The following is a 25248-nucleotide window of genomic DNA, read 5'->3' as shown; positions in this document are numbered from 1 at the left end:
CAGCAAATGTAGTGCACTTAGGCGGCTGAGCTGCACGGCCTCATTCATAAGTGTTGGTTCATCAATGCTACAACTTATGAATCTTTCACTGATGCAAAGGTCTGTGATGCAATCATTCATTCGGCCCTGGATTAGAAGGTGCGTCAACATGACCTGCACCATGAGGACACTATGTTGCAAGAGGTTTTGAATGTTGTACAGTTGTTCAAGATTTCCCATGCCGCAGGGTGCCAGTTAGAGTCTTGGAGGGATGGTGTTGTTGACAACATGTGGCCCCAGCATATGGAGCCTAGTGTGCTTGGGGAAAAGGTGGTAGCTGCAGTACAAATGAGCCAATCGGGTCAACATACAGTCATGTTGTCAGTAGCAGGAACAGTGAAGGCCACATCATTTGTATCCCCCGTGTTTCGATCTGCGCTCCCCCAGAAATCTCTGTACTCATCTGTGGACATCAATATTCACACTGTTCGTGTCATGTTTGCCCCCGTCTGCAGACCAAAACAAATATTTCATAGAAGTGTGGGTGATAAATCAGCCATTAATCCTCCAAGTCAACATTGCGGCCACCATGTCCCTGCTCAACTCACAGGCGTATGCCAGGCTTGGGTCCCTACCACTGGCAAACAGTGATCTTCTGATCCATTCACCCCAGAGCTAGGTTGTGCAAACAATTTCATGACACACATCACCCTCTGCCCGCCCTAAGTTTTTTTGTGTGCATCCGTTTCCATTAGCTTTATGTGACCAGCTCAAGATGGAGCTGGATCACTTAATGTCATTGGGCATGATTGAACTAATTTCTTCAAATGAGTGGGCAATGCCCTTAGTGATCATAAAGAAGCCGTCTGGTCAGCTTCATTTGAGTGGTGGTTTCAGGGTAACTAATAATGCACAGATATTTACTTTCTATGTTGCCCAGAGTAATTGTCCACAAAGTTAGCGGGGGTCAATTCTTTTTGAAAATTGACTTGGTTAAAGCCTATCATCAGATTCTGTTGGATGAGACATCAAAACAGCTGCTCACAGCTAATGCTTTTTCTCGCCTCTTATAAGTATCAATGGCCAATGTTCAGGGTCGCTAGTGGCCTCCCATCTTCCAACATTTCTTGAACAGGTCATGGTGGTTGTCTCTCTTTACATAAACTATCTTGATGATATTTGCCATGGTTCACGCTCCTTAAAGCACCACAGCTGACCATCTGCAAGCTGCAACATTTAAACTCCTGCAACTTCACACTATCAACAACTAACCTTCAGACCACAACAAGAAGTCAGCTGGTCATGAAATTTCCCAGCAGGGCTTGTGCCTCGTGGAATAATATTTTGTCACCTTTAAGGCCTTGTCCTGTCTGTCTAGTCTATGTGAACTTCAGGTGTTCCTCAGCAAAGTAGTGCACTATAACAAATTTATTACCAGAGTGGCTACTGTTGGCCATCCCTTGCATCTGTTGCTTTGGAAACATGCTCCTTTTGTTTGGTTTGCAGCATGTGAGCTTGCTTTTGTGCAACTGAAGGATAGTCTTTGCTCTGTGCCATGTCTTGCAACATTTAAACCTTGCAAGCTTCTGGTCCTGGCCATAGACACATCCAAGTACAGGGTGGGGGTGGTCCTGGCCCGTTGCCATTCAGATGGCTCCAAACAATGTATTGTCTTTGTGTCAAAAACACTCAACATGGTTCACCAAAATTATTCTCTGATGGAAGATGAAGCTCTTGCTATTATGTAAGCTTTAAAAATTTTTCACGTGTTCTTGTATGGTGTAAAATTATTTTTTAATACCAACTATAAGCCCTCGGTTTCCCTGTTTAATCTGTCGACGTCCTTGCTGGACAAAGCCACTTATCATCTTCAGCATTGGGCTCTGTTCTTGTCCCACTACAATTATGAGATCCATTTTCATCCCACATTGCAAAATGAAAATGCAGATCCTCTGTCCTGGCCCCTCATAGGCCGTTCCTTACCCCTCATTCGATATGGAGAAACTGTTTTGTTTTCAACTGGATATGGAGGTGAGGCACATGGTAATGGCTTCCCCGTCATTGGTACTCATGTTGCCTATGCTGTGGAAGTGGATCTGGTGCTCCAGTAGGTGGTACGCATGGTACAATATGGGTTGCCCGACCATCCACGGTGCTTGGCTTTGGACCTGCTTTGAAATTTTTGTGTGTTGGGCCATCGCCTCACCCTCTTGATGACTGTGTTCTCCTGTTGACAGGAGGGTTCACTCTGTGTATCATGTCTCCACTGGCTCTGCAGCAGGAAGTCTACTGCATACTACATCAAAAACTTCACGGGGGGGGGGGGGGGGGGGTTCTTTTGCACAAAATTATTGGCGCACTGTTGCGTGTTTTGGCCAGGCATCGATTAGGAGGTAGAACAACGAGTCATGGGCTGCTGCTAGTGTTGGATCAGAAGGCAGCACCATGCTTTTTTTCACCTCGGCCAGCACCTACACATCCTTCAAAGAGTGCCCACATTGATTTGGTGGTCTATTTCTACACACTTTCTGGTTGTTGGCTATTGATGCTCTTTATCATTTTCCTTAAAACATTTGTTGTCCCTCTGCAACAGAAGGTGTGACTCTCTAGGGCCTTTCAAAGATATTTTCCATAGAATGTTTCCTTGCACCCTGGTTTCAGATAATGGTCCTCCAATCATTGCAAAGTCTTTCAAACACTTTGTACACATAATATAATTTGCCATGACGCACTATCTCCTTTCCATTCATAGTTGAATTAAGATGTGGAACACTTTGTCTGAATGTTTAATATGCAATTGTGCAAGTATGCATAAGATCTCCCATCTGTGGAAGCTCTCAAATTTTTCTTTTTCTTCTCTTTTTTTTTAAAAAAAAAGATCTCTTAGAGGACGATGCCAATTGTGTACAAGCGTCCCTTTGAGCTCCTGTAAGGTCATCAGACATGAACATTGCTCAGTGACTTGCTTCAATGGATTCCAGCCGGCATCAACAGCCAGCATAGTTACCGCGTCTTCGTGGTTCACACCGAAGATCATTCCAGGTCATGCAACCAAAACCTGTTGCATCCCTGCCTTGTTCTTTGTTGGTCCTGGCCACTCCAAGGATCATGCATGCCTGTGTTTTCCCGCAGCCAGGGCTTTGTCAGCACTGATGGCAGCTCCCACTACTCTTGAGCAGGCGCTGTCATCTGCAGGGACAGAAGTTGGTGTCTGTCGCGAGAGCCTCTCCTCTTCAGTCCATGATCATCGCAGCCCGTGCTGGCACCACTCCTCATGGATTCCAACATCGAGATAGCTTCCACCCCCACTCGCCAGTCCTGTCCATGGGTTGCCACAGGGTCCACAGGAAGTGGGAGTGCCTTCAACTCACTTACTTTCACCCGTACCAACCAGTCCACTTGATTTGGGAACTTCTCACGTCTGTGACTGCTGCCCTCCAACACTGCCATAGACATCTCTTCAATCACAGCATTGACAACAGCGATACCTGGTCTTTGTTGCCCCCCACTCCAAGGAAGAAGGAGAACAGCAACCCACTGGTAACTATTCTCACTGCCCATAGACATAAATTGGGGCACTATGGCAAGTGTATTGTGTACTGACATTCATACCGGAAGTGCCATCAGGGGCCACCCAATCACCTGGCCCACACAGTACTACACAAGCTATATATGAAGGGTACAGCATCCTTATAAGCACATGCACAGGGGTCTGGGCCCTCAGTTCTTAAATGTATTTGAGATGCTTGACTACCTCCACTGTACTTTTGTTGTTGTCACTCCGTGACTGTACCTCACTGTATTCTTGTTTGTCACTCCATGGCCCAATAAATTTGTATCTCTTTTAATTCCACGTGTTTCCGTGTGTTCCTAGTTAGAACAATACCAAGGGATATGCAGCTTGTGGTCAGGCATCCCACGCTGACAGTGCAGAGTCTAGTTTACTTGAGGGCTCTAGGTGCCAAATCTGCTGTGATGACGTTACAGCTCCTCTAGTTGCTTCTGTTTTCCTAGAGAGGACCTTATGCATTAGCTCCCTAGAGCTGCATCTTTACTTGAAAATGATGAGCAGCTACCTTGTAGAAATATTGTACAGTTACTCTACCATGCAACATTGAGCTCTAGAAGCACTTAAGCACAATCATTTCAGTTTACAGATCTTCAGTGAGATCTCCAGCCTTCTGCATTTCTTGTTTTATTTGATGTAGGCTTAGCCATTTTTCCCAGTTAGGTAATTTCTGTGCACTAACATGAATGTCTGTTACTTTGGCTGCACTGTTCTCTTTATTTTCTACATAATGACATATTTTCAGTTTTTGGAATTGTATTGTTTCTCAGAAGTCTCAGCGATGAACGATACATTCTTTATAGCTGGAAAGTCTGTAAACAGACTTGCGAAATGTGCATGTAACTTCTTCTTGTATCTAATTGTTTCTTGCTCTCCTCTGGTAATTCTAAAATAAATATATAGTATTTATGTTTTCAGGGATCTATCCATTTTCTGTAACGTCCCAGAAATCTTACTTCGGTGAGTATAACTTGAGAATGTTGTAAAACACCCACAGAAGTAAGATCTGTTCATTTATTTTTTCCTTTCTAGTGTGATTCATGTCTGCTTTCATAACTAAGTGGTCAAAATGTCTGACTGCCGTGTGGAGGACCCATGTTCAATGGCCAATTCTGCCAAAGATTTTTCCCTTGGTGGGAGGATTGGAATGAGTCACACTGAGTTTTGAGAGGCCAGCTGAGGAGCTGCTCAAATGAGAATTAGTGGCTCCAAAGTGTAGAAAGTGCCAATGGACTTGCCACAATGGTAACAGGTTCCCGTCAGATCACCGAAGTTAAGTGCTGTCGGGTTGGGCTAACACTTGGATGGGTGACCTTTCTGTGGGCAAGTGAGGTGCACTCAGCCCTTGTGAGGTAAACTGAAGAGCTACTTGATTGAGAAGTAACATCTCCAGTCTCGTAAACTGACATATCACTGGGAGAGCAGTGTGCTGACCATGTACCCCTCCATATCCGCCTGTGGGCTGAGGAGGACATGGCTGCCGGTTGGTACCATTCGGTCTTCATGGTCTGTTTGGGTGGAGTTTAGGTCTTTCTAAAGTCAGCAACAGCCAGGATGAAGGTGTGCTGGCCTCATGCCCCTCCCAACCATATCCTAATGACACCACATTGCAGAGGACAACAAGGTGGTCAGTCAATACCATGTAGACTTCTGGCCTTAAAGACAGATTTAGTTAATGTGTTTTATGATGAATTTTCCCAGTCTATCGAGTAGAGTGCTGGCCACTCATTGTCTCTCACTAACAGTTCCACCCAAAGAGAACTCTTTCTGGGGGGCTTCTTTGTTAGTCTTCTAGTTTTTACCACCTAGAACCAACCAGTATGTAGGGATTGAATATCTAGTGCTGCACATTACTGTCATAAGATCATAATTTATCTGGAGGACATCATTTGTGACCGATTATACCACAGCCATTCAGAATAGCTTCCAACTTGAAATGAAGGATATATTAATGAGGCTGACTACTATAGATCTGCTGTTTTTGTTAAATATGTTGTTTTTGGGAGCACATTGCTCTTCACCATGCTCAGTGTTCTTGTAAAGGGGATATTGCAAACAGTGAACACTTTGGGAGTGGTGTAAATCGGTGTCCAAGATGTCTGCTTCTTCCAGTTTCCTTGACCTCTCATTATTATTCAGTAACTTTTATTATTGTCTATACATTGTAATGACATGTTTTGTAATAGTATGACAACATTAACGTGAGCCTATGGAATAAAATAAAAATAAGTAATAAAGTGTCAAGTAACCTGCTGCAGTCGTATGGTAACATCAATAGACAGTTTCTTTGTATGAGTTTCTTTCTAAGAATAGCTGACTAAACATCAGTAATTTTCTTCCAGTTTGTGTTTCACGTTAGACCCCTTTTTATGTGGTGCTTATATTCATCATTTTAACGTACATAAATTATTTGTAAAACCACACTCACTTTCATGTTCCATGAAGTAATATACTTAAGGTTAACTATTGAAATAGAGTGAATATGTATAGTATCATTCATATGAATATCTTTTTCTGCTAATACTGAGACATATTTATAGTTTTTCAGAGTGTTTAAAAGCAAATGAAATATCATGAAATACTGAATAGGCTACTCTAGAACAGAAAAAGTATAACTTAGTTTTGTTGTTGTCGTAAATGCTGTTGATAATGAGTAGATTATATCCAGAATACATTTTTTCCCTGTCCAATGCAGCTGAACACCAGTAACTGAATCATCAAGACTTAGTGCCCATTTGTATAGCCATCATGGCTAGTGGTGGAGCTCCAGGAAACGAAAATGATGAAAATTCACCCCTGGAAAACAGTACGACATTGGAGGATGATGATGGTGCTGCAGCAAGTAGCAGCACAAGACAGCGGTATGATAGTGAGGGCAATGCAAGTGACAGTTCAAGCAGCAGCAGCAAGAGGTATAGTCTTTTATCTTCCACAGAAAATAAATTAATGTTTTAGTGTTTGGGCTCTTGTACAACTTACATGGCATTTAAATCAAATAAAATGCACAAAGCATGTCACAAACTTGTCTTAAATCTTCTAATAATGGCATATTTTATGCCTTTTGTGGATTATGTTAGTTGCCTAATTATTGATTCAGCATGGTGAGATTTCTTGGATATGGAAAAAACTAAAGGATGTACTATCTTTCATGTAAAACCTGGCTACCCTGAGACTAAATTGAAGCCATTTGCTTAAGGTGCCAATAAAACTGGCCACCGCTCAGAAATCGAGCCGAGTCATCTACATGATCTGGCAGCACTCTCTTGCTCTAGTGGTAAATGTTGTGAAATGTAGACACAAGAAAGCAAGTTCAAGTCAATTCCTTCCTTTATTTTTTCAAACAACATTTTTGGTGTCTGTTGTAAGTATCTTTGTGATGGGAGCTCAAAGGTAATTTGGTTCACTTTCTAACCTACTATTAATGGGAACACCTTTTAGAAACATCTATGTGGAGGAGTCTGCTAAGGAGGTTGTGGTTGTGTGAAGATCAGAACAGTTTACTCTCTGAAGTTTCCTTGCCATACAATGGCCACCAAGCACAGACCACCAGCCATCTGCGACCAACTGCATGACACCAGTCAATGTCTGTCACCAGAAAATGCCACAAAAACATTTCCCACACTATAACACTCCCTCCTCTGGCCTGGACCGTTCCATTTATTGTTGCAGGGTATATGCTTTCAGATGTTTTACTCCATACAAACAAGTGGCCATCTGTCTGATTGAGCATGAAATGTGATTTGTTTGAAAAGGCCACCTGTTTTCCCTCATTTGACATCCAGTTGTGGTATTGGCGTAGCAATCCCAACCTTTATCATGATGGACAGCAATCATCATGGGTCCATGAACAAGGCGCTTGGTGTGGTGGCCTGTAATAGCAATTATTGCTGAACGGTTGTTGAAGAACCGTTGTTCTTAGCCGCCTTGGTTCATCTGGGCAATCAGTTGTTCAACAGTAGCACATCTATTTGCCTGTGCACATCTGTGTAGCCATTGTTAACTTCTGTCATCTATGGCTTGTGGCCCACAGCAGTTGTCTTGGGGCTGGTTTTGGATAGCATCATTTTGCTGTGCAGGGTATACTATAAATACAGTGCCACACAAACAGTTTACAAACTTGGCCAGTATGGAAATGCGTCCTCCCTTGGTTTGAAAGCCAATGATCATGCCCTTATGGGCATCAGATAAATCGTTCTATTTCCACATTATGACAATTACTGCACTGTTTTCTGCATCTGCCTGACGACAAGCTTTATATACTCTTCACTTCTAGTGCTGCCACATGGCGTCTGTGAGTGGTTATTGCATGTTGATGTCAAACATAGTGGGTAGTCACATTAATGTGTTTGGACCATGTATTTGGCTTTGCATTCTTGAATCTTAAGAATTTTGTTTAAGCATTAGAGTTGAAAGTATAAAAAGTTCTAAGATTTGTAACATACTGTATTATTTGCTCTGGGTTTAATAGAGGACTGAAGGCAACGGTAACAGCTCAAAACATTTGTACAGTGTTTGGGTCTGTGCTGTAAGATAAATGTTATCAGAAAAAGAATTTTCTTGTTCCAAGGAAGATCATTCTGAATTGAGTGCTTTTAAATTTTCAGAAGTCTCGATGATTAATATACTGTATGTGATGAACTGCAATCATTAGCCTTCATCTAACTTTTGCATTCTATAGGCAACTCTCAAAAGTCAGGTTATGGGTACTGCATGCATCAGTTCAAAGCTGCAAAAATCATAGGGGTGAACATTACTGCATTTTTGCTTGAATGTCATCATTTGCTTAAGGAGAATTCCTATGCAATACTGTTACTGGTGCCAAGTTATGATGGCTTTATGTTTACTTCTTAAGAAGAAACTAATTGTTGCACCCAATCAAAAGATCAAGGCCTCTGCTCTAGGTTTTATACCAGTCAGGTTCCTTTTAGAGTAAGCTGATACAATAGCTCCATACTTAGCAGTCGTATATAACTGCTTGCTCTTGGAAAGATCTGTACCTAAAGACTGGAAAATTGCCCAAGTCACACCAATATCTGAGAATGAAAATAAGTGTAATCTGCAGAATTACAGACCCATATCATTAACATTGATTTTCAGTAAGATTTTATAACAAATACTGTGTTTGAAAATTGTGAATTACCCCGAAGAAAAAGATTTATTCACAAACAGTCAAAATGGATTCAGAAAATATTGTTCTTGGGCAAGCAAGTAGCTCTTCATTTTTCATGGAGTAATGGGAGTCATATTGATTCCGTATTTTCCGATTTCCAGAAGTACTTCGACACCATCTCTCACAAGGGTCTTGTAATCAAATTTGTGTGTCTGTGCAGTATCACTTCGTTGTGAGACTAGATTCATGATTTCCTGTCAGTAAGGTCATAGTTTATGAACAGAAGAGAAGTCATCAAGTAAAACGGAAGTAGTGTCTCGTATTCCCCAAGGTAGCATTATAAACCCCCTAATGTTCCTGACCTACATAAATAACATAGAGACAACCTCAGCAGCATTCTCAGATTGTTTGTAGATGATTCAGTTATTTACTTTCTTGTAAAGTCATCAGATGTTCAAAACCAATTACAATACAAACAGTGTAGGAGGAGACAGATTGATACTTACCATAAGGAAGATGTGTTAAATTTCCGACAGGCACAATTAAAAGACACTTACATAAAGCTTTTGGCCACAGCCTTCATCAGAAAAAGAGAAACACATGTCATTCATACAAACAAGCAAGCACACAATGCATGACTGCCAGGTGCAGCATCTTGGGCTGATGAAAGCTGTGGCTGAAAGCTTTATGTCTATGTCTCTGAATTGTGCCTGTCTGCAAGTTAATATGTCTTCATTATAGTATGTAGCAATCTGTGTTTTCCTGCATTGCTGATATTCCTACCTGGAGTTTCCATTGTTAGATTGTGATTTGATTTAGACAAGATACCTGTATGGTGCGAAAAGTGATAATTGACTCGAAATAATGAAAAGTGTGAAGTCTTCTACATTAGTACTAAAAGACGTCTGTAAATTTTGGTTACATGATAAATCACACAAACTTAAAGACTGTAAAATCAAATAAATTCTTTGGGATTACATTTATGAATAAAAATTGGAATGATGACATAGACAATGTTCTGGGCAAAGCAAACGAAGATTGGGATTTATTGAGAGAACACTTGAAAAGTGAAACAGGTCTACTAAAGAGACCACTTACACCACACTTGTGCACCATTTTCTGGAGTACTGTTGTGTGCTGTGGGATCCAGATCAGAGTTGACTGACAGAGAACATCAAAAAAGTTCAAAGAAGGGCAGCTCTTTGTGTATTATTGCAAAGTAGGGGAGAGAGTGCCACAGACATGATACGTGAATTGGGATGGCAATCTTTAAAGCAATGGCATTTTTCTATGCAGCAGGATCTTCTCATATTTCCATCACCAACTTCCTCCTCTGACGGTAAAAAAAAATTCTGTTGGAGCCCACTTACATAGCGAGGAATGATTGCAATAAAGTAAGAGAAATCAGGGCTCGCACAGAAAGATTTAATTACGTCTTTTTCTCGTGCACTGTTCAAAACTGGAATGGTAGAGAAATAGCTTGAAGGTGGTTTAATGAACCCTTTGCCAGGCACTTAATTGTGAATTACAGAGTAATCGTGTAGATGTAGGTACCACTCTTCCAGTGAGATTTGAATGTCTGGCTACATTTACCTTAGCACCTAGTGAGACTCTGATGGAGTAAACATTGTCTCATTCTTGTAGTAGTGCCTAAGGCAGACTGAGTAAAAGATGGGAGCAGGGACAGATTTGTGGAGGGGGAGGGGGTGCATGCCCAAACTCTTTACCTTCACAAATGTCTGCTTGTGTCTGTCTGTGTGTGTGTGTGTGTGTGTGTGTGTGTGTGTGTGTGTGTGTGTGTGTGTGTGTGTGTTACCTGTCCCTTTTTCCCCCTAAGGTAAATCTTTCCGCTCCTGGGATTGGAATGATTCCTTACCCTCTCCCTTAAAACCCATATCCTTTCGCCTTTCCCTCTCTTTCCTGATGAAGGAACCGTTGGTTGCGAAAGCTTGAATTTTGTGTGTTTGTTTGTGTGTCTATCGACATGCCAGTGCTTTCGCTTGGTAAGTCACATCATCTTTGTTTTTAGATATACTTTTCCCACGTGGAATGTTTCCCTCTATAATGTTTCATAGTCTTTTACTTTCGCTGTTCACAACCGCCCAATAATACACAATTATATATGGCCAGTGCACTATTGTTTAACTTTCGATAAACCTCATTAATAGGTTGCAGGCAAACATCCACATACTGCTACAGTAGTTTCCTGTTTAACATCCATGAGCAGTAAAAGCAGAACCACATAGTTCACATTTCTTGAAGATTAAAAAGCAGACATTGTCTTTGTTTTTACACATCGCCTATTGGTGTAACACTTACTTCACTGTTAAGTTGATGCATTGTTGCCGTCTAACCAGCACAGGCTCCTCATCTGAAACTCGGCCGTGAAGTGACTGTCTCGAGACTAAACATTGGGCCCTTATATATCCTCACAATAATAGGTGCTGAAACTACACATTGTTCGAAGTTAAATTTACAGAAATTAACAATTAGAACTTAACTCGTTAAATTAACTAAAAAAATAAAAAAATGTCTTTATAACAGTTTCTTCCTTTCCAAGGCTTGAGCCAAATTATTTGTTTAAATCATGAAATTAACAAATATTGTTAAGCAAACAATATTCTTGAAAAATTGTTAATTACTTTGGAATTAATTTAGAGCCAGCTTTGCTAACATGTTTTCAAATAGATCCTTTAAGAATACTATTACTGTAGTTGTTCTTCCAAATGTTTAGAATTATTGCAGAATTTATATTTGTTCATAAGCCAACAATAGAACTTAAGTTACGAAACAATCACTGATTTCACCCTATAATAAAAGATACTAACTAGGAAGAGTCAAAATAAATTAGAAAATCAATTACATATTAAAACTAAGCACAAAATTAGATCTAGTGTTATATTCTCTAAAACTGAGGGTCAGCCTGTCTTTTTCATGAAAATACTGACAATACTCATATATGTTAATGGTATTTAAGAACAAAATGAATTTTAAGGAGGCAGATGGCAAAACAAGCAGGGAAGTAAAAATATCCCAGCTTGCTTCGTCACAACTGGCAGAATGTAATTGTGAGTTAAAAATGCAGAAATCTTTTAATTAAGGGAATGTAAGTGTGACTTGTTGTGTTAATCCTCCTTGTTTCTTTTTTCTTTTTTTGTTGTTGTCAGAATTCATGATAAAAGTACAATATTTCGAGACGTGGTTTATTATTTCATGATTGTGTTGCAGATTAATGAGCTATTGTGCAGGTTTTACACACTGTACATGTTAAGTTAAATCTTGTACTTTGTGAAAATCTTGTAAATTTATAGGGCTGCATTAAGGCTCACACATTCACATATTTTTGGTAAATATATGATCTCTCTGGATTCTGTTCCTAGTTAGTAAAAAATAATATAGCTACAAGTTAGTACTATAAATAGCTTTACTTGAAGCGACAAGTTAGTATTTTCTATCATCGTCAGGCTTCTTAGAGTTAATACGTTTATTGTTCTGTGTGCCTTGACACTTTGCCAAAGTCTTCTTGTTGGCAAATAGTACTTTGTGTCCTGTTTGGTTGTTTTATCAGGAACCAGCATATTTCAGTCATGATATAGCACTTCGCTTCTTCTAGAAAAGCACGGAGAGTAATCCATTGGGTACCAATATTATAAATGTGAGAGTGAATCTTTCTGTTTGTCACCTTTTCACAGCAGAACCACATTAGCAAATTTGATGAAATTTGGTATGGAGAACGCTGGAAGGAAAGAAACGAAGCCTACACAAAAAAAAAAAAAAAATAAAAAATAAAAAAATAAATAAAAAAAAAATAAAATTAAACCAGTCAGTGCTGTGATGACAAAGAAACATACAAAAACATGTAACACTTGACTTTGAACGACAGGAAGGTGGAGGAGATGGCACACATCACAGCTGTGCTACTCCGATATTTACTCACCACAACAATACTACTGTTATGTGAACAAAGCTGTGGGTAAAAGCTACTTGAATACATAAATATATAGACACTATTATTAATCGCTGGGGAGCTTTTGGAAATGTTTACAGGTGGCACCGAGTTAAATAGCTGTGTACAGATATTAAGGTGACCAGCTCTCCCATTTTTTCTGGGACCTCCTGTATTACAGCAATTTTTCTTTAGTCCTCCTGGCTCCCTTATTGACCACCTCTTTCTCTTGTATATTTCGTCAGTGATCATTGTAATAAATTCTGATCCCTTTAAGTACTACTGATAGTTTAAAATGCCTGACCAACAAATCTCTCAACATAGTCCTGTAATAAACAATACTATTGTCAACATATAGTCTATTTTTCTGTCCATACTTGTATGGAAAGAAGATGCTTTGGCTGAAGGTAATGCGAGGAGCAGAGAAAGAATTCCGTAGTCTACACGCCTAGAGGGGTTGAGAGAAGGGAAATGTTTACTGATTCCTTGGTCAGTATTGGCAATCAACAGTTGCACTCGCCTCGTAATGATCAGTAGCTCTGGTATAAATAAGGCACGGAAGAAACAAGAACTTATGGAAATGTGTTGTAGAGACATTCACGTTTAAACACACTTGTTTCATTATTTATTTATTAGCTGACTCACACAAGTTTAAAGTGTGATTTGTAAGCATGACTTCCTCCTCCACCCCCCACCCCTTCCCCCTACTCCCAAAAAAGTGTCTGTTTGTGCCCCTGAATGAGAGCAGTTGTAGGTTACTTTTAAAACTACTTTATTGCAGTTGAAAAATTAAATTATGTAAGAATTGTTCAGAACTTGAATCAAAATTACAGAAAAATTTATAGTGGTCTCAGTAGCATAATTCAGCTCCGATCTGGAAGTAAGTTTTCTTTCACAGAGTTACCAAAAATTTTCCTTGATGACAATTCTCAGCTAAACCAGCAGTAGAAACACTTTTTTGAATAGCTAACAATCCATCACTCTAGTGCTGCTAAGGGCCAATCTTAGGGTAGACTTCATTAAGCACACCTACAGACAACACCACATGCACCTGATAATGCTATCTGAATGTGTGTAATACTGTAGAAACATCAGAAATATTTACAAGCAAAATATTCTCTGATTCAGGGGATTGTGTTATGTTACGTTTGTCTGCATATTTCTGTAATGAAGTTATAAATTGTAATGTACATCTGTCTTTGCATCTAAACTCTACAAGCCACCATGAGATGACAGAGGGTACATCCAAGTGTACCAGTTGTTAGGGTTTCTTCCCATTCCATTCACATATAGAGTGTGGGAAGAATCATTGTTTGACTGCCTGTGAACATGCAGTAGTTACATTATTTATCCAATCTAAGCCACATTCAGATCAAAGCCGGACCTGAAAAGTGAGTCTCAAAATTCAAGAAGGGAGGGATGAAAGTACTAAGCTCCACTCAAAAAATGAGACTCAAAATACAGGGGGGGGTGGGGGGGGGGGGGTGTTTTCATTCCAACTTGAGATAAAAATTATATAGAAATTGGGTTCGAGTTGTAAACTTGGCAGTCACTGAACAGGTAAAGTTACAGCTTCAGTAGTTGGGTTCAAGTCGTAAGCTTAGCAATCACTTTAGCAACCTTATTTTGTAGATTAATTTACTCTTTCAAACATTTAAAACCACATAACTTATCTGCACAGTATTATAGTCACAATAGATTTAAAAATAAACTCTAGAAGTCAGTTGCCCTGTTTCACTTTTGACTGTATTATTGTTCTGCATAAGACTAATACAATTGTAAACATTGAACAGGTTTTGTATATTTTTCCGCTTGCCATTGTCTCAGTCGAAATAAGAATGAAAATAACTGAGAAATTAAAAGCGGAAATGTAAAACAAAGTCTTATTAAGTTTATAATATAAATTTCACAAAATGTTTAAAATATGAATTAGATAATTCTGAATCACTATAACTTGATTCCTTGTTGTTCAGTTCTTCATAAAGAGAATCAACCTTAGTGCCATATAATGCATCTGACATTGAACATTTTTTAAATGCCTGTTGCACAGTCTGATTTGGAACACATTTCCACGCATCATAAATACATTGGCACACTTGCTTCTTTCTCAGAAGTCAGTCTGTGTACATGCATTTAAGTTTGTCCTTAAATGATTTATTCAAGAAGACGTTAAGTGATTGCAGAACTGTTGTCATCCTGCCTGGAATTTAACTGCCATATCTATTTTGCTTTCTAATAACTTCCATTTTACTTTTACTACCGTGCGCCGTGGAATTTGAATCCGCACCAGACGTCATGGACATCGAAGACCAATAGACGTCTCTGCACCATCGCTCTGTAAGCTGTGGCAGCATGCGACTCCTGGCCCGCTTTTAGTGTGAGGGCACCACAGTGGAACACGTGGTCCCAGCGGTCAATAGCGGCGCCCCCGATAGCGTACTTAAGCAACTGCCTCGCGCTCAGCCAGATAGTCTAATCTCGCGTACGTTGGTTTACACCTCACTTTGCGCTAAACGGCTTACTCCTTTGTTCTGTGTATGAGTGGATGTGTTTGTTTCCGTGTGACTCCGTTGTTTGGTCTTGTTGTATTCGTTCTGTCCATCGTTGGTCATGTCCGTCCTCTCCTGTTGTGTTGTTGTTCACTGGCCTCTGGGTCCCGCTGCGCTTTCCGTCATTGCTACCCCGCGACTGTCCTGGTCGCTGTTACAACACATCTGCTGTGCAAACAAGCATGATGGACATCCGCTGTTTTTCTTTCCTTGATGTAAGAATATATACATCTTTCTTTCCTCTGGCATCAACTGTATAATTTAAAAAATGCATCAATGCAGTGCGCGCGCAAAGGAGGACTCGAACCTCTGGGGGGAGGGGCCTGTATAACTTCAACATCATATCAAAATATAAAAATATATGAGTTTTGTCAGCATTCCCTGTCTGCTGTCTGGTGAGGAAGGTACTGGTTTTTAGTGCACCGTCTGATTATAAAGTGCTGAAATTTCACACAAGTTTTTCAGCAGCTTTTTCACAATTGAAGTTAGCCTCAGAAGTAGTGAAAAGCTCCAGTGCTTGATTAAAAGAACAATGCCGTTGCGACTAGCCTTAAATTTTTTTTTTCTGTATTTGAGCAATTTCAAGTGCCTTAAGTTTTAAAATTTCACTGTTCACAGGCAGGCATTTTGATGCTGTTCCTTACCAAACTCATTTATAATTACTTATAGAGCATGATATCAACCACATTTTGGCCCACTAGAGGCTTTCCTGTTACTCAAACATTCAAATAATTTGTCTCTTTGCAGTCACCAGTATTTATCTTTGTTGTGGCTTGCAAAGCATGCCTGTGTAGGATTTCTTATATTAGATGATAAAACTTAATTGTGGTGGTTCCTAGCGCCATTTTTCAGAATATCCAGTTACTTTGCACTTTATTCTAAGCCGCAGATGGATTCTGGGATCCCAAAAGCCAGAAAAAAAGTGTGGCTTAGAGTCAGGTATATACGGTATTCTAATCTTATCCTCACAATCCCTATGTGAGCGATAGGATGGGGGTTGTAGTATATTCCTGGAGACATTATTTAAAACCGAATTTCGAAATTTTGTTAATATACTTTCTCAGGGTAATTTATGTCTATCTTCAAGAGTCTACAGTTCAGTTCCTTCAGTATCTTTTTCACATTCTCCAAATAAACCAGTCTGTCATCAATTTTACCCACAACTTAGCCTATTTGAGCATTTCAGTTCATGTTCCTGCAGAGTGTTACAGGCAGGTACTCGTATGAGTTGGCTAATTCCAGCAGTGACTCGATATTACAACCACAGGATACTGTGTGTTTTTTTTTTTTTTTTGTGAAGTACACAGTTTTACATTTCTGGGCACAAGAGAAATTACGGGACGATGACAGATTTTTTGCATGCGTTCTATTTAGCGACAAAGTGTCATTCACCAACAGCAGTAATGTAAACTGGCATAATATGCACTATTGGGCAACAGAAAATCCACAATGGCTGCAACGAGTGGAACATCAGCGACCTTGGTGGGTTAATGTATGGTGCGGCATTATGGGAGGGAGGATAATTGGCCCCCATTTTATCGATGGCAATCTAAATGGTGCAATGTATGCTGATTTCCTATATAATGTTCTACTGATGTTACTACAAGATGTTTCACTGTATGACAGAATGACAATGTACTTCCAACATCATAGATGTGCGGCACATAGCTCGTGTGCAGTTGAAGCAGTGTCAAATAGCATATTTTCATGATAGGTGGATTGGTCGTCGAAGCACCATACCATGGCCCGCACATTCACTGGATCTGACGCCCCCGGATTTCTTTCTGTGGGGAAAGTTGAAGGATATTTGCTATCGTGATTCACCGACAGTGCCTGACAACATGCGTCAGCACATTGTCAATGCATGTGCGAACATTACGGACGGCAAACTACTCGCTGTTGAGAGGAATGTCAGTACACGTATTGCAAAATGCATTGAGGTTGACGGACATTATTTTGAGCATTTATTGCATTAATGTGGTATTTACAGGTAATCACGCTGTAACAGCATGTGTTCTCAGAAATTGTAAGTTCACAAAGGTGCATGTATCACATTGGAACAACCGAAATAAAATGTTCAAACATACCTATGTTCTGTATTTGGATTTAAAAACCTACCTGTTACCAACTGTTTGTCTAAAATTGTGAGCCATGTGTTTGTAACTATTACAGCGCCATCTGTCACAAAGCGAAAAAAGTGGTCGAACTAAAACATTCATATTTCTTTACATACTGCACGAATATGTAATTAAAAAATGGGGGTTCCGATTTAAAAAAACACAGTTGATATCCATTTGACCTATGGCAGCGCCATCTAGTGGGCCAACCATAGCGCCATCTGGTTTTCCCCTTCAAGCTAGACAAGTTTCGTTCTTTGTAGTTTTTCCGTTTGATGCTTATTTTGTGAGATATTTGGCCCGGTCATGATCAATGGACCACCCTGTATATATAATGTTTTAGTTGTCCTTTGTATTGGGTAATCATTGTTGCCACAACTGTCATGGTCACTGATAACAGTTTCAATGTGGACATCCTCAAAGAGGTTAGGTCTATTTGTTGCCATCAGATCCAATAACTATTGGTTGTAGGTAGTTTTCAGAAAGACATTTAGTAATGTTTCACGGGATATTGTATCATGCCCACCACTAAAAAAACTGTAGTTTTTCCCAATTAATTTTGGATTATTAGTCTTCACCAATTTTTACAGGATGATTAGGGAACTTAAGTACAAGTGAACTGAGGTTTTCTCGAAAGGAGACAAGTCTGGTGGGTGATAGAAGGATCCAATCATCATTTTATGCCTGTTCCAGATATGAGCCTTGCCCAACCAATCTCACTGCTGTCAATTTCAGGTTTCATCCAGCTTTCAGTACCTATTATTATGTGAGCTTCACTGCTTCTCAGGAGTGCTTGAAAATCGGACACTTTGTTGCGAATATTTCGGCAATTAATCATTAGGATTGTAATACTCCACCTATGAGATGTATTTCCTTCAATATTACACTGATACTACTGGGTTTTTTACAGTTATCCTTATCGGGATTGGATGGAGAGTCGCGTAATCTAGAAAACCCTTGTGTGTGCCCCACGCACAGTCAGTTACCAGATATCAGCCTTTGATGTTTAGTACACACCTGATCCATTTAGGGAAACCCTAGAGCTCTAAAACCTATGGCACAAGTCCAGGAAGTCATAGCCTGGCTTGTCACAGAACCTCCCAAGTCTATGGTTCAGTCCTTCCACTCAACTCAGAACCAAAAGCCCACAATCAGTTCTGGGGACAACACTGCAAATTGTGAGCTTTGCTGAAACTCCTTGCACAAGGTTGTTGTCGTCAGAGGTGGAAGCTCTTTCGTAAAATTTTTATAATGAGTTGTTACGACGCTAATAATAGTTTAGGCATTAATCTAACATCATAAAACATATATGGTGACTAAAATCTTGGCTTTCAATATTTGTTTTAAGGTTTAGCTAAGAGCTAAACCTTGTGAGGTGGAGCTAGTGGTTCATAAGTGGAGATGGGGTTAGTGGTTCGTAAGTGAGCAGCAGACTGGAACAAGTCTTTAAAATTGTATAATACTGCTGTTTTATAAAAGTTTAGGGAGTATGAGTTAACAGTAAAAAGTAAACCGTAATGTGTCAGTTGCAGTAGACAAATTGCTAGTCAAGATTTTTGCAGATGGGAGGGTCATTGGTGGTGCGGGGTATAAATGGGATTTGCGATCTCTTGTCTTACTATCTGTATAACAAGACCTTTAACACCATTCTTTCTTTAGTCATTGTTTTGTGACAGGCCTAGTCCACATCATATACACCTGAATCAGGGTGTAGCAGTTATTTTTTCACATAACTCATGGTCAGTATATTTCAGAATAGTGGAAGTAGGAATTCAGCAAGCTGATTACTTAACTGACTTAACATATAAAATCTGTGTAGTACCATCATTTCAGTTGCAAAGTGCACAGTATATTTCATATGCAAGTCTCCAAAGAATTGATGTAATTACCACAACAGTGACATCCTTTCATCTTTCCTTCTCCTTCCCTCTTTCCTGACGAAGCAACCGCCGGTTGCGAAAGCTCATAATTTTTTGTGTGTGTTATTTTATTGTGCCTGTCTACCGGCGCTTTCCCGCTTGGTTAGTCTTGGAATCTTTGTTTTTAACATATTTTTCCTTTGTGGAAGCTTCTTTCTATTTTATTTACATCATTAATTTGAACACAACAATTACGTTTGTTATTGTCTCTGTTGCATTTCAAAATCTTTTCTATCATCTTACTTTCTCTTTTTGTTTGTACAAGTAGTTTCACTTTGTATTCATCTTCCCTTTTTCCGTAATCTACCATACATTTTATCCTGCCTAATTATACTCAATAATACATAATTTACTTCCAAACCATAACCTAAAAACTTTCAACATTACCGCTGCTATAAAATCCACTGTTCCAAGTTTACAACTCGTTAATACTATTTCAAGCTTCAGTTCCTTTCACCCATTAAACAACCATCTCAGCTATTTCCAACAACTTTCATTTTATTTCCATTCCCGTTTTTCCCCCATAACCGATCATTTTTTAGCAGTTTCCCACAGGTTTGAACGTTATTATTTCTTCGTCAAACAATTGTTAGCCTCGTTTTCATAATCTGCCAGTACATAACCAGTCCTTTGAATACATTTACACGCAGTTTTTTTCGAAATTTTCCTGAATTTCCCCACCCTTTAACGTGTTTTGGAGACAACACAACTACCTAACCTTCACACCAACCTAAGTTCAGCACAGGATCAACATAGCTCATCTCAAACCAACACTTTTTCGACTTTTTTCACACCTTTATCTCTCCCTATATATATATCTATTTATTTTCACTTTAACCTCATATTACCCTTTCCACCTCCTAATACCATGTCAACCTCACAACATCCCTACAATGACCCCATTAAATTTTATTTACATTCCCTCCGCAAACATGCCTTCACCCTAGCCAGATTACGCTCCCATATTTTATTTACTCAGGCTTGTCTGACATTTGCCATTACCCCCAAAGGCCTCACACTTAAAGTTCCCATCTCTGGCTGCAATCCTTCTTTCCATCAGTCCTTATACTAGTTCCAAACTGTACAATCCGTAGCCCTCACCCGCCTAATCCTTCACCTATACATTGACTCGGCCAATGAACACACCCGTCATCTCCTATCCCAAATCAAAGTCCTCAATCTTTCCTCTCCCACATCCACACCGGCTGTTCATAGCATCCTCCTACAGGCCAACCGCAAATTAGAACAACATGCCACCCTCCACCTCAAAAAAACTATCCAATCTCCTGGTTTCCCACCTCCGGAAAGGCAACTCACTCACCCTCCACAACCTTTCCAACAAACCTCAACCTCCTCTCATTTCACACAGACCCAATCTCTCCCATCTACTCAATCTCCCACTTCCAGCTCCACTCCCCCCAACACCTCAAAATTCTAGTCACCACAATCTGGAACCACAACACCCCAATTCAGTAGTTAACCTTTCCTCCAAACCTCTCTCCCAATCCGAAACCTCTGTCCTATCCAAAGGCCGCACCTTCAGCCCCACTCCCAGATTCAACCAAACTGCCCTTGTCAAAGATTTACTGTCCTACACTCATAGTCTCTGCTGGAAATATCACCTTGCCATGAAGAAAAATAATCCTGATCCCACTCCTAATGATCCAACTCCCCAAGAAGCTATCCAAATTGAACCCTGCCTGGAACAGTTCCGTCCTCCATCACAGAAGGACCCACCTCCTCTTCCTCAAAATCACCCTCTCCAAACCTTCCAGGAATTTCTCACACCCAGCCTTGCCTCTCAATCTTTCTTGAAAAACCTTAATCCTACTCCCAACATCACCACAGCCGAAGCCCAGGCTATCCGTGATCTGAAAGCTGACCGATCCATCATCATTCTTCCGGCTGACAAGGGTTCCACGGCCGTGGTACTTGACCGTCGGGAGTATGTGGCTGAGGGACTGTGTCAGCTTTCAGACAACTCTACATACAAAGTTTCCCAAGGTAATCCCATTCCTGATATCCAGGCAGAGCTTCAAGGAATCCTCAGAACCTTAGGCCCCCTACAAAACCTTTCACCTGACTCCATCAAACTCCTGACCCCACAGACACCTCGCACTCCTTCCTTCTACCTACTTCCTAAAATTCACAAACCCAAACATCCTGGCCGCCCCATTGTAGCTGGTTACCAAGCCCCCACAGCACGTATCTCTGCCTACGTAGATCAACAGCTTCAACCCATTACATGCAGTCTCCCATCCTTCATCAAAGACACCAGCCACTTTCTCGAACGCCTGGAATCCGTACCCAGTCTGTTACCCCCGGAAACCATCCTTGTAACCATTGATGCCACTTCCCTATACACGAATATCCCGCACGTCCAGGGCCTCGCTGCAATGGAGCACTTCCTTTCACGCCGATCACCTGCCACCCTACCTAAAACCTCTTTCCTCATCACCTTAGCCAGCTTCATCCTGACCCACAACTTCTTCACTTTTGAAGGCCAGACATACCAACAATTAAAGGGAACAGCCATGGGTACCAGGATGGCCCCCTCGTATGCCAACCTATTTATGGGTCGCTTAGAGGAAGCCTTCTTGGTTACCCAAGCCTGCCAACCCAAAGTTTGGTACAGATTTATTGATTACATCTTCATGATCTGGACTCACAGTGAAGAACAACTCCAGAATTTCCTCTCCAACATCAACTCCTTTGTTTCCATCAGATTCACCTGGTCCTACTCCAAATCCCATGCCACTTTCCTTGACGTTGACCTCCATCTGTCCAATGGCCAGCTTCACACATCCGTCCGCATCAAACCCACCAGCAAGCAACAGTACCTCCATTATGACAGCTGCCACCCATTCCATATCAAACGGTCCCTTCCCTACAGCCTAGGCCTTCGTGGCAAACAAATCTGCTCCAGTCCTGAATCCCTCGACCATTACACCAACAACCTGAAAACAGCTTTCGCATCCCGCAACTACCCTCCTGACCTGGTACAGAAACAGATAACCAGACCCACTTCCTCATCCCCTCAAACCCAGAACCTCTCACAGAAGTACCCCAAAAGTGCCCCACTTGTGACAGGATACTTCCCGGGACTGGATCAGACTCTGAATGTGGCTCTCCAGCAGGGATACGACTTCCTAAAATCCTGCCCCGAAATGAGATCCATCCTTCATGAAATCCTCCCAACTCCACCAAGAGTGTCTTTCCGCCGTCCACCTAACCTTCGTAACCTCTTGGTTCATCCCTATGAAATCCCCAAACCACCTTCCCTACCCTCTGGCTCCTACCCTTGCAACTGCTCCCGGTGTAAAACCTGTCCTATGCACCCTCCCACCACCACCTAATCCAGTCCTGTAACCCGGAAGGTGTACACGATCAAAGGCAGAGTCACGTGTGAAAGCACCCACGTGATTTACCAACTGAACTGTCTACACTGTGACTCTTTGTATGTGGGAATGACCAGCAACAAACTGTCCATTCGCATGAATGGACACAGGCATACAGTGTTTGTTGGTAATGAGGATCACCCTGTGGCTAAACATGCCTTGGTGCACGGCCAGCACATCTTGGCACAGTGTTACACCGTCCGGGTTATCTGGATACTTCCCACCAACACCAACCTATCCGAACTCCGGAGATGGGAACTTGCCCTTCAATATATCCTCTCTTCTCGTTATCCATCAGGCCTCAATCTCCGCTAATTTCAAGTTGCCGCCACTCATACCTCACCTGTCATTCATCATCATTTTTGCCTCTGCACTTCCACCTCGACTGACATCTCTGCCCAAACTCTTTGCCTTTAAATATGTCTGCTTGTGTCTGTATATGTATGGAAGGATATGTGTGTGTGTGTGTGTGTGTGTGTGTGTGTGTGTGTGTGTGTGTGTGTGTGCGTGCGTGCGTGCGTGCGTGTGTGTGTGTGTGCGCGCGCGCGAGTATATACCTATCTTTTTTCCCCCTAAGGTAGTCTTTCTGCTCCCGGGATTGGAATGGCTCCTTACCCTCTCCCTTAAAACCCACATCCTTTCATCTTTCCTTCTCCTTCCCTCTTTCCTGACAAAGCAACCGCCGGTTGCGAAAGCTCGTAATTTTGTGTGTGTGTTTGTGTGTTATTTTATTGTGCCTGTCTACCGGCGCTTTCCCGCTTGGTAAGTCTTGCAATCTTTGTTTTTAATATATTTTTCCCATGTGGAAGTTTCTTTCTATTTTATTTATATTTATATCTAATAGAGGGAAACATACCACATGGGAAAAATATATCTAAAAACAAAGATGATGTGACTTACCAAACAAAAGCGCTGCCAGGTCGATAGACACACAAACGCAAACATACACACAAAATTCTAGCTTTCGCAACCAACGGTTGCTTCTTCAGGAAAGAGGGAAAGACGAAAGGATGTGGGTTGTAAGGGAGAGGGTAAGGAGTCATTCCAATCCCGGGAGCAGAAAGACTTACCTTAGGGGGAAAACTCACGCGCGCGCGCACACACACACACACACACACACACACACACACACACACACACACACACATCCATCCGCACATACACAGACACCCTAAGGTAAGTCTTTCCACTCCCAGGATTGGAATGACTCCTTACCCTCTCCCTTAAAACCCACATCCTTTCGTCTTTCCCTCTACTTCCCTCTTTCCTGAAGAAGCAACCGTTGGTTGCGAAAGCTTGAATTTTGTGTGTATGAAAAACAAAGATTCCAAGACTTACCAAGCGGGAAAGCGCCGGTAGATAGGCACAATGAATAAAACACATAAACACACACACAGAATTTCTAGCTTTCACAACCGGCGGCTGCTTCGTCAGGAAAGAGGGAAGGAAAAGGAAAGATGATATATAGGTGGATGGCGGAAAGGCACTCTTGGTGGAGTGGGGAGGATGTCATGAAGGATGGATGTCATTTCGGGGCATCTTCTCTATGTGCTCAGTACCAGTCAACATTTTTCATATTGTTGAACTTTTATTAATGAAAGATAATAGAAATAAGATGAAAGAGATTCCTAGTGCCAGTTCAGATTAGTTATTGTGGTTTAACATATAATGAAGTATTCTGCTGTAGAAACTGAGATACGAAAATGCAATAATAATGCTTTGTCATGTAAATTATATCCAATAAATAATTTATGAATATTGAAGTGACTCAAAATAAATAACTTCTGAAATATATTAATACTAACATAGTACCTGGCATTGCCTAGGTATGTATTTGTTCCAGTTTTATAGTCCACCTTGTAGGGAAGCAGCCTACTCACGCCACATAAAATTCACAGCAGTCTTTCCATTGTGTGTCAGCCTAGTCCACTGTAACTAGCTCTGACGTCATAAATGTTGCGCAATACTTTAAAAATCAAGTAAATAACCCGAAACGGTTCTAGCATGTCAGGAGTAATACTATATCATTATGTGTTGAATATCAGTTCAATAACTTTAACCATTTTTGAAATTTGGACGTTTTTCTGTAAAAATCATTGGCGCAACAGAAAGGAGCTATATATATATATATATATATATATATATATATATATATATATATATATATATATATATATTCCTTTTGCATAATAATTTAGTAGAAACAGTATTCTGGATCTCACAAATTAAAATTTTAGTTGAAATTCATGATTTTCTAGTTTTTGTCTTAAAAATTAAGGAAGCAAGATAGATTAAGTAGGTGAATAAATAAAGCTAGGATGTTTAAATTTAAGTAGAAGGTAGATCCACTATATTCATAAAGATGTGAGAAGTTTCAACTGAATAACTATAAAACTATAGCGATAGTGTGTCTCCAGAGGGCAAGTTCAGAGCTCGTTTACTGCGTGTAGTGTAATTAAATTAATTCTCTCGCCCAAAATATTGGACTTGGCCACGTCAGACTTTTATTATGATTACTTACCTGTGTGCTGATCGCACATTTAAATTGAGAGCTTCATTGGCCATCAGCAAAGGAAGCAATGAATTATTGGATAACTTAAAGTGGTGCATTACTAGCCCAGCGGCTAGTCGGGACATCGGATTTAATCAGGCATTCCCTTAG

The 25248-nt window shown here is 40.7% G+C and overlaps 1 protein-coding gene across 6 annotated transcripts in view; it reads left to right on the top strand.

Moving 5' to 3' along the window:
- LOC126281755 (T-complex protein 11-like protein 1) overlaps window positions 1–25248 on the top strand; it is a 120964-nt gene that overhangs the window by 11423 nt on the left and 84293 nt on the right. For 3 of the 6 annotated variants that reach the window (XM_049980945.1, XM_049980949.1, XM_049980948.1), the window contains 2 exons: window positions 4466–4507; window positions 6243–6459. In XM_049980945.1, coding sequence (XP_049836902.1) covers window positions 6296–6459 — 164 coding nt within the window. In that variant the 5' untranslated portion in view covers window positions 4466–4507; window positions 6243–6295. The remainder of the gene's footprint in view (window positions 1–4465; window positions 4508–6242; window positions 6460–25248) is intronic. The other 3 variants (XM_049980950.1, XM_049980947.1, XM_049980946.1) reach the window with 1 other exon arrangement.

This window comes from Schistocerca gregaria, chromosome 7 (genome assembly GCF_023897955.1).
Source record: "Schistocerca gregaria isolate iqSchGreg1 chromosome 7, iqSchGreg1.2, whole genome shotgun sequence".
NCBI lineage: Eukaryota > Metazoa > Arthropoda > Insecta > Orthoptera > Acrididae > Schistocerca > Schistocerca gregaria.
The sequence above is the reverse complement of the archived record's forward strand: the minus strand, read 5'-3'. Positions and strand labels throughout refer to the sequence as shown.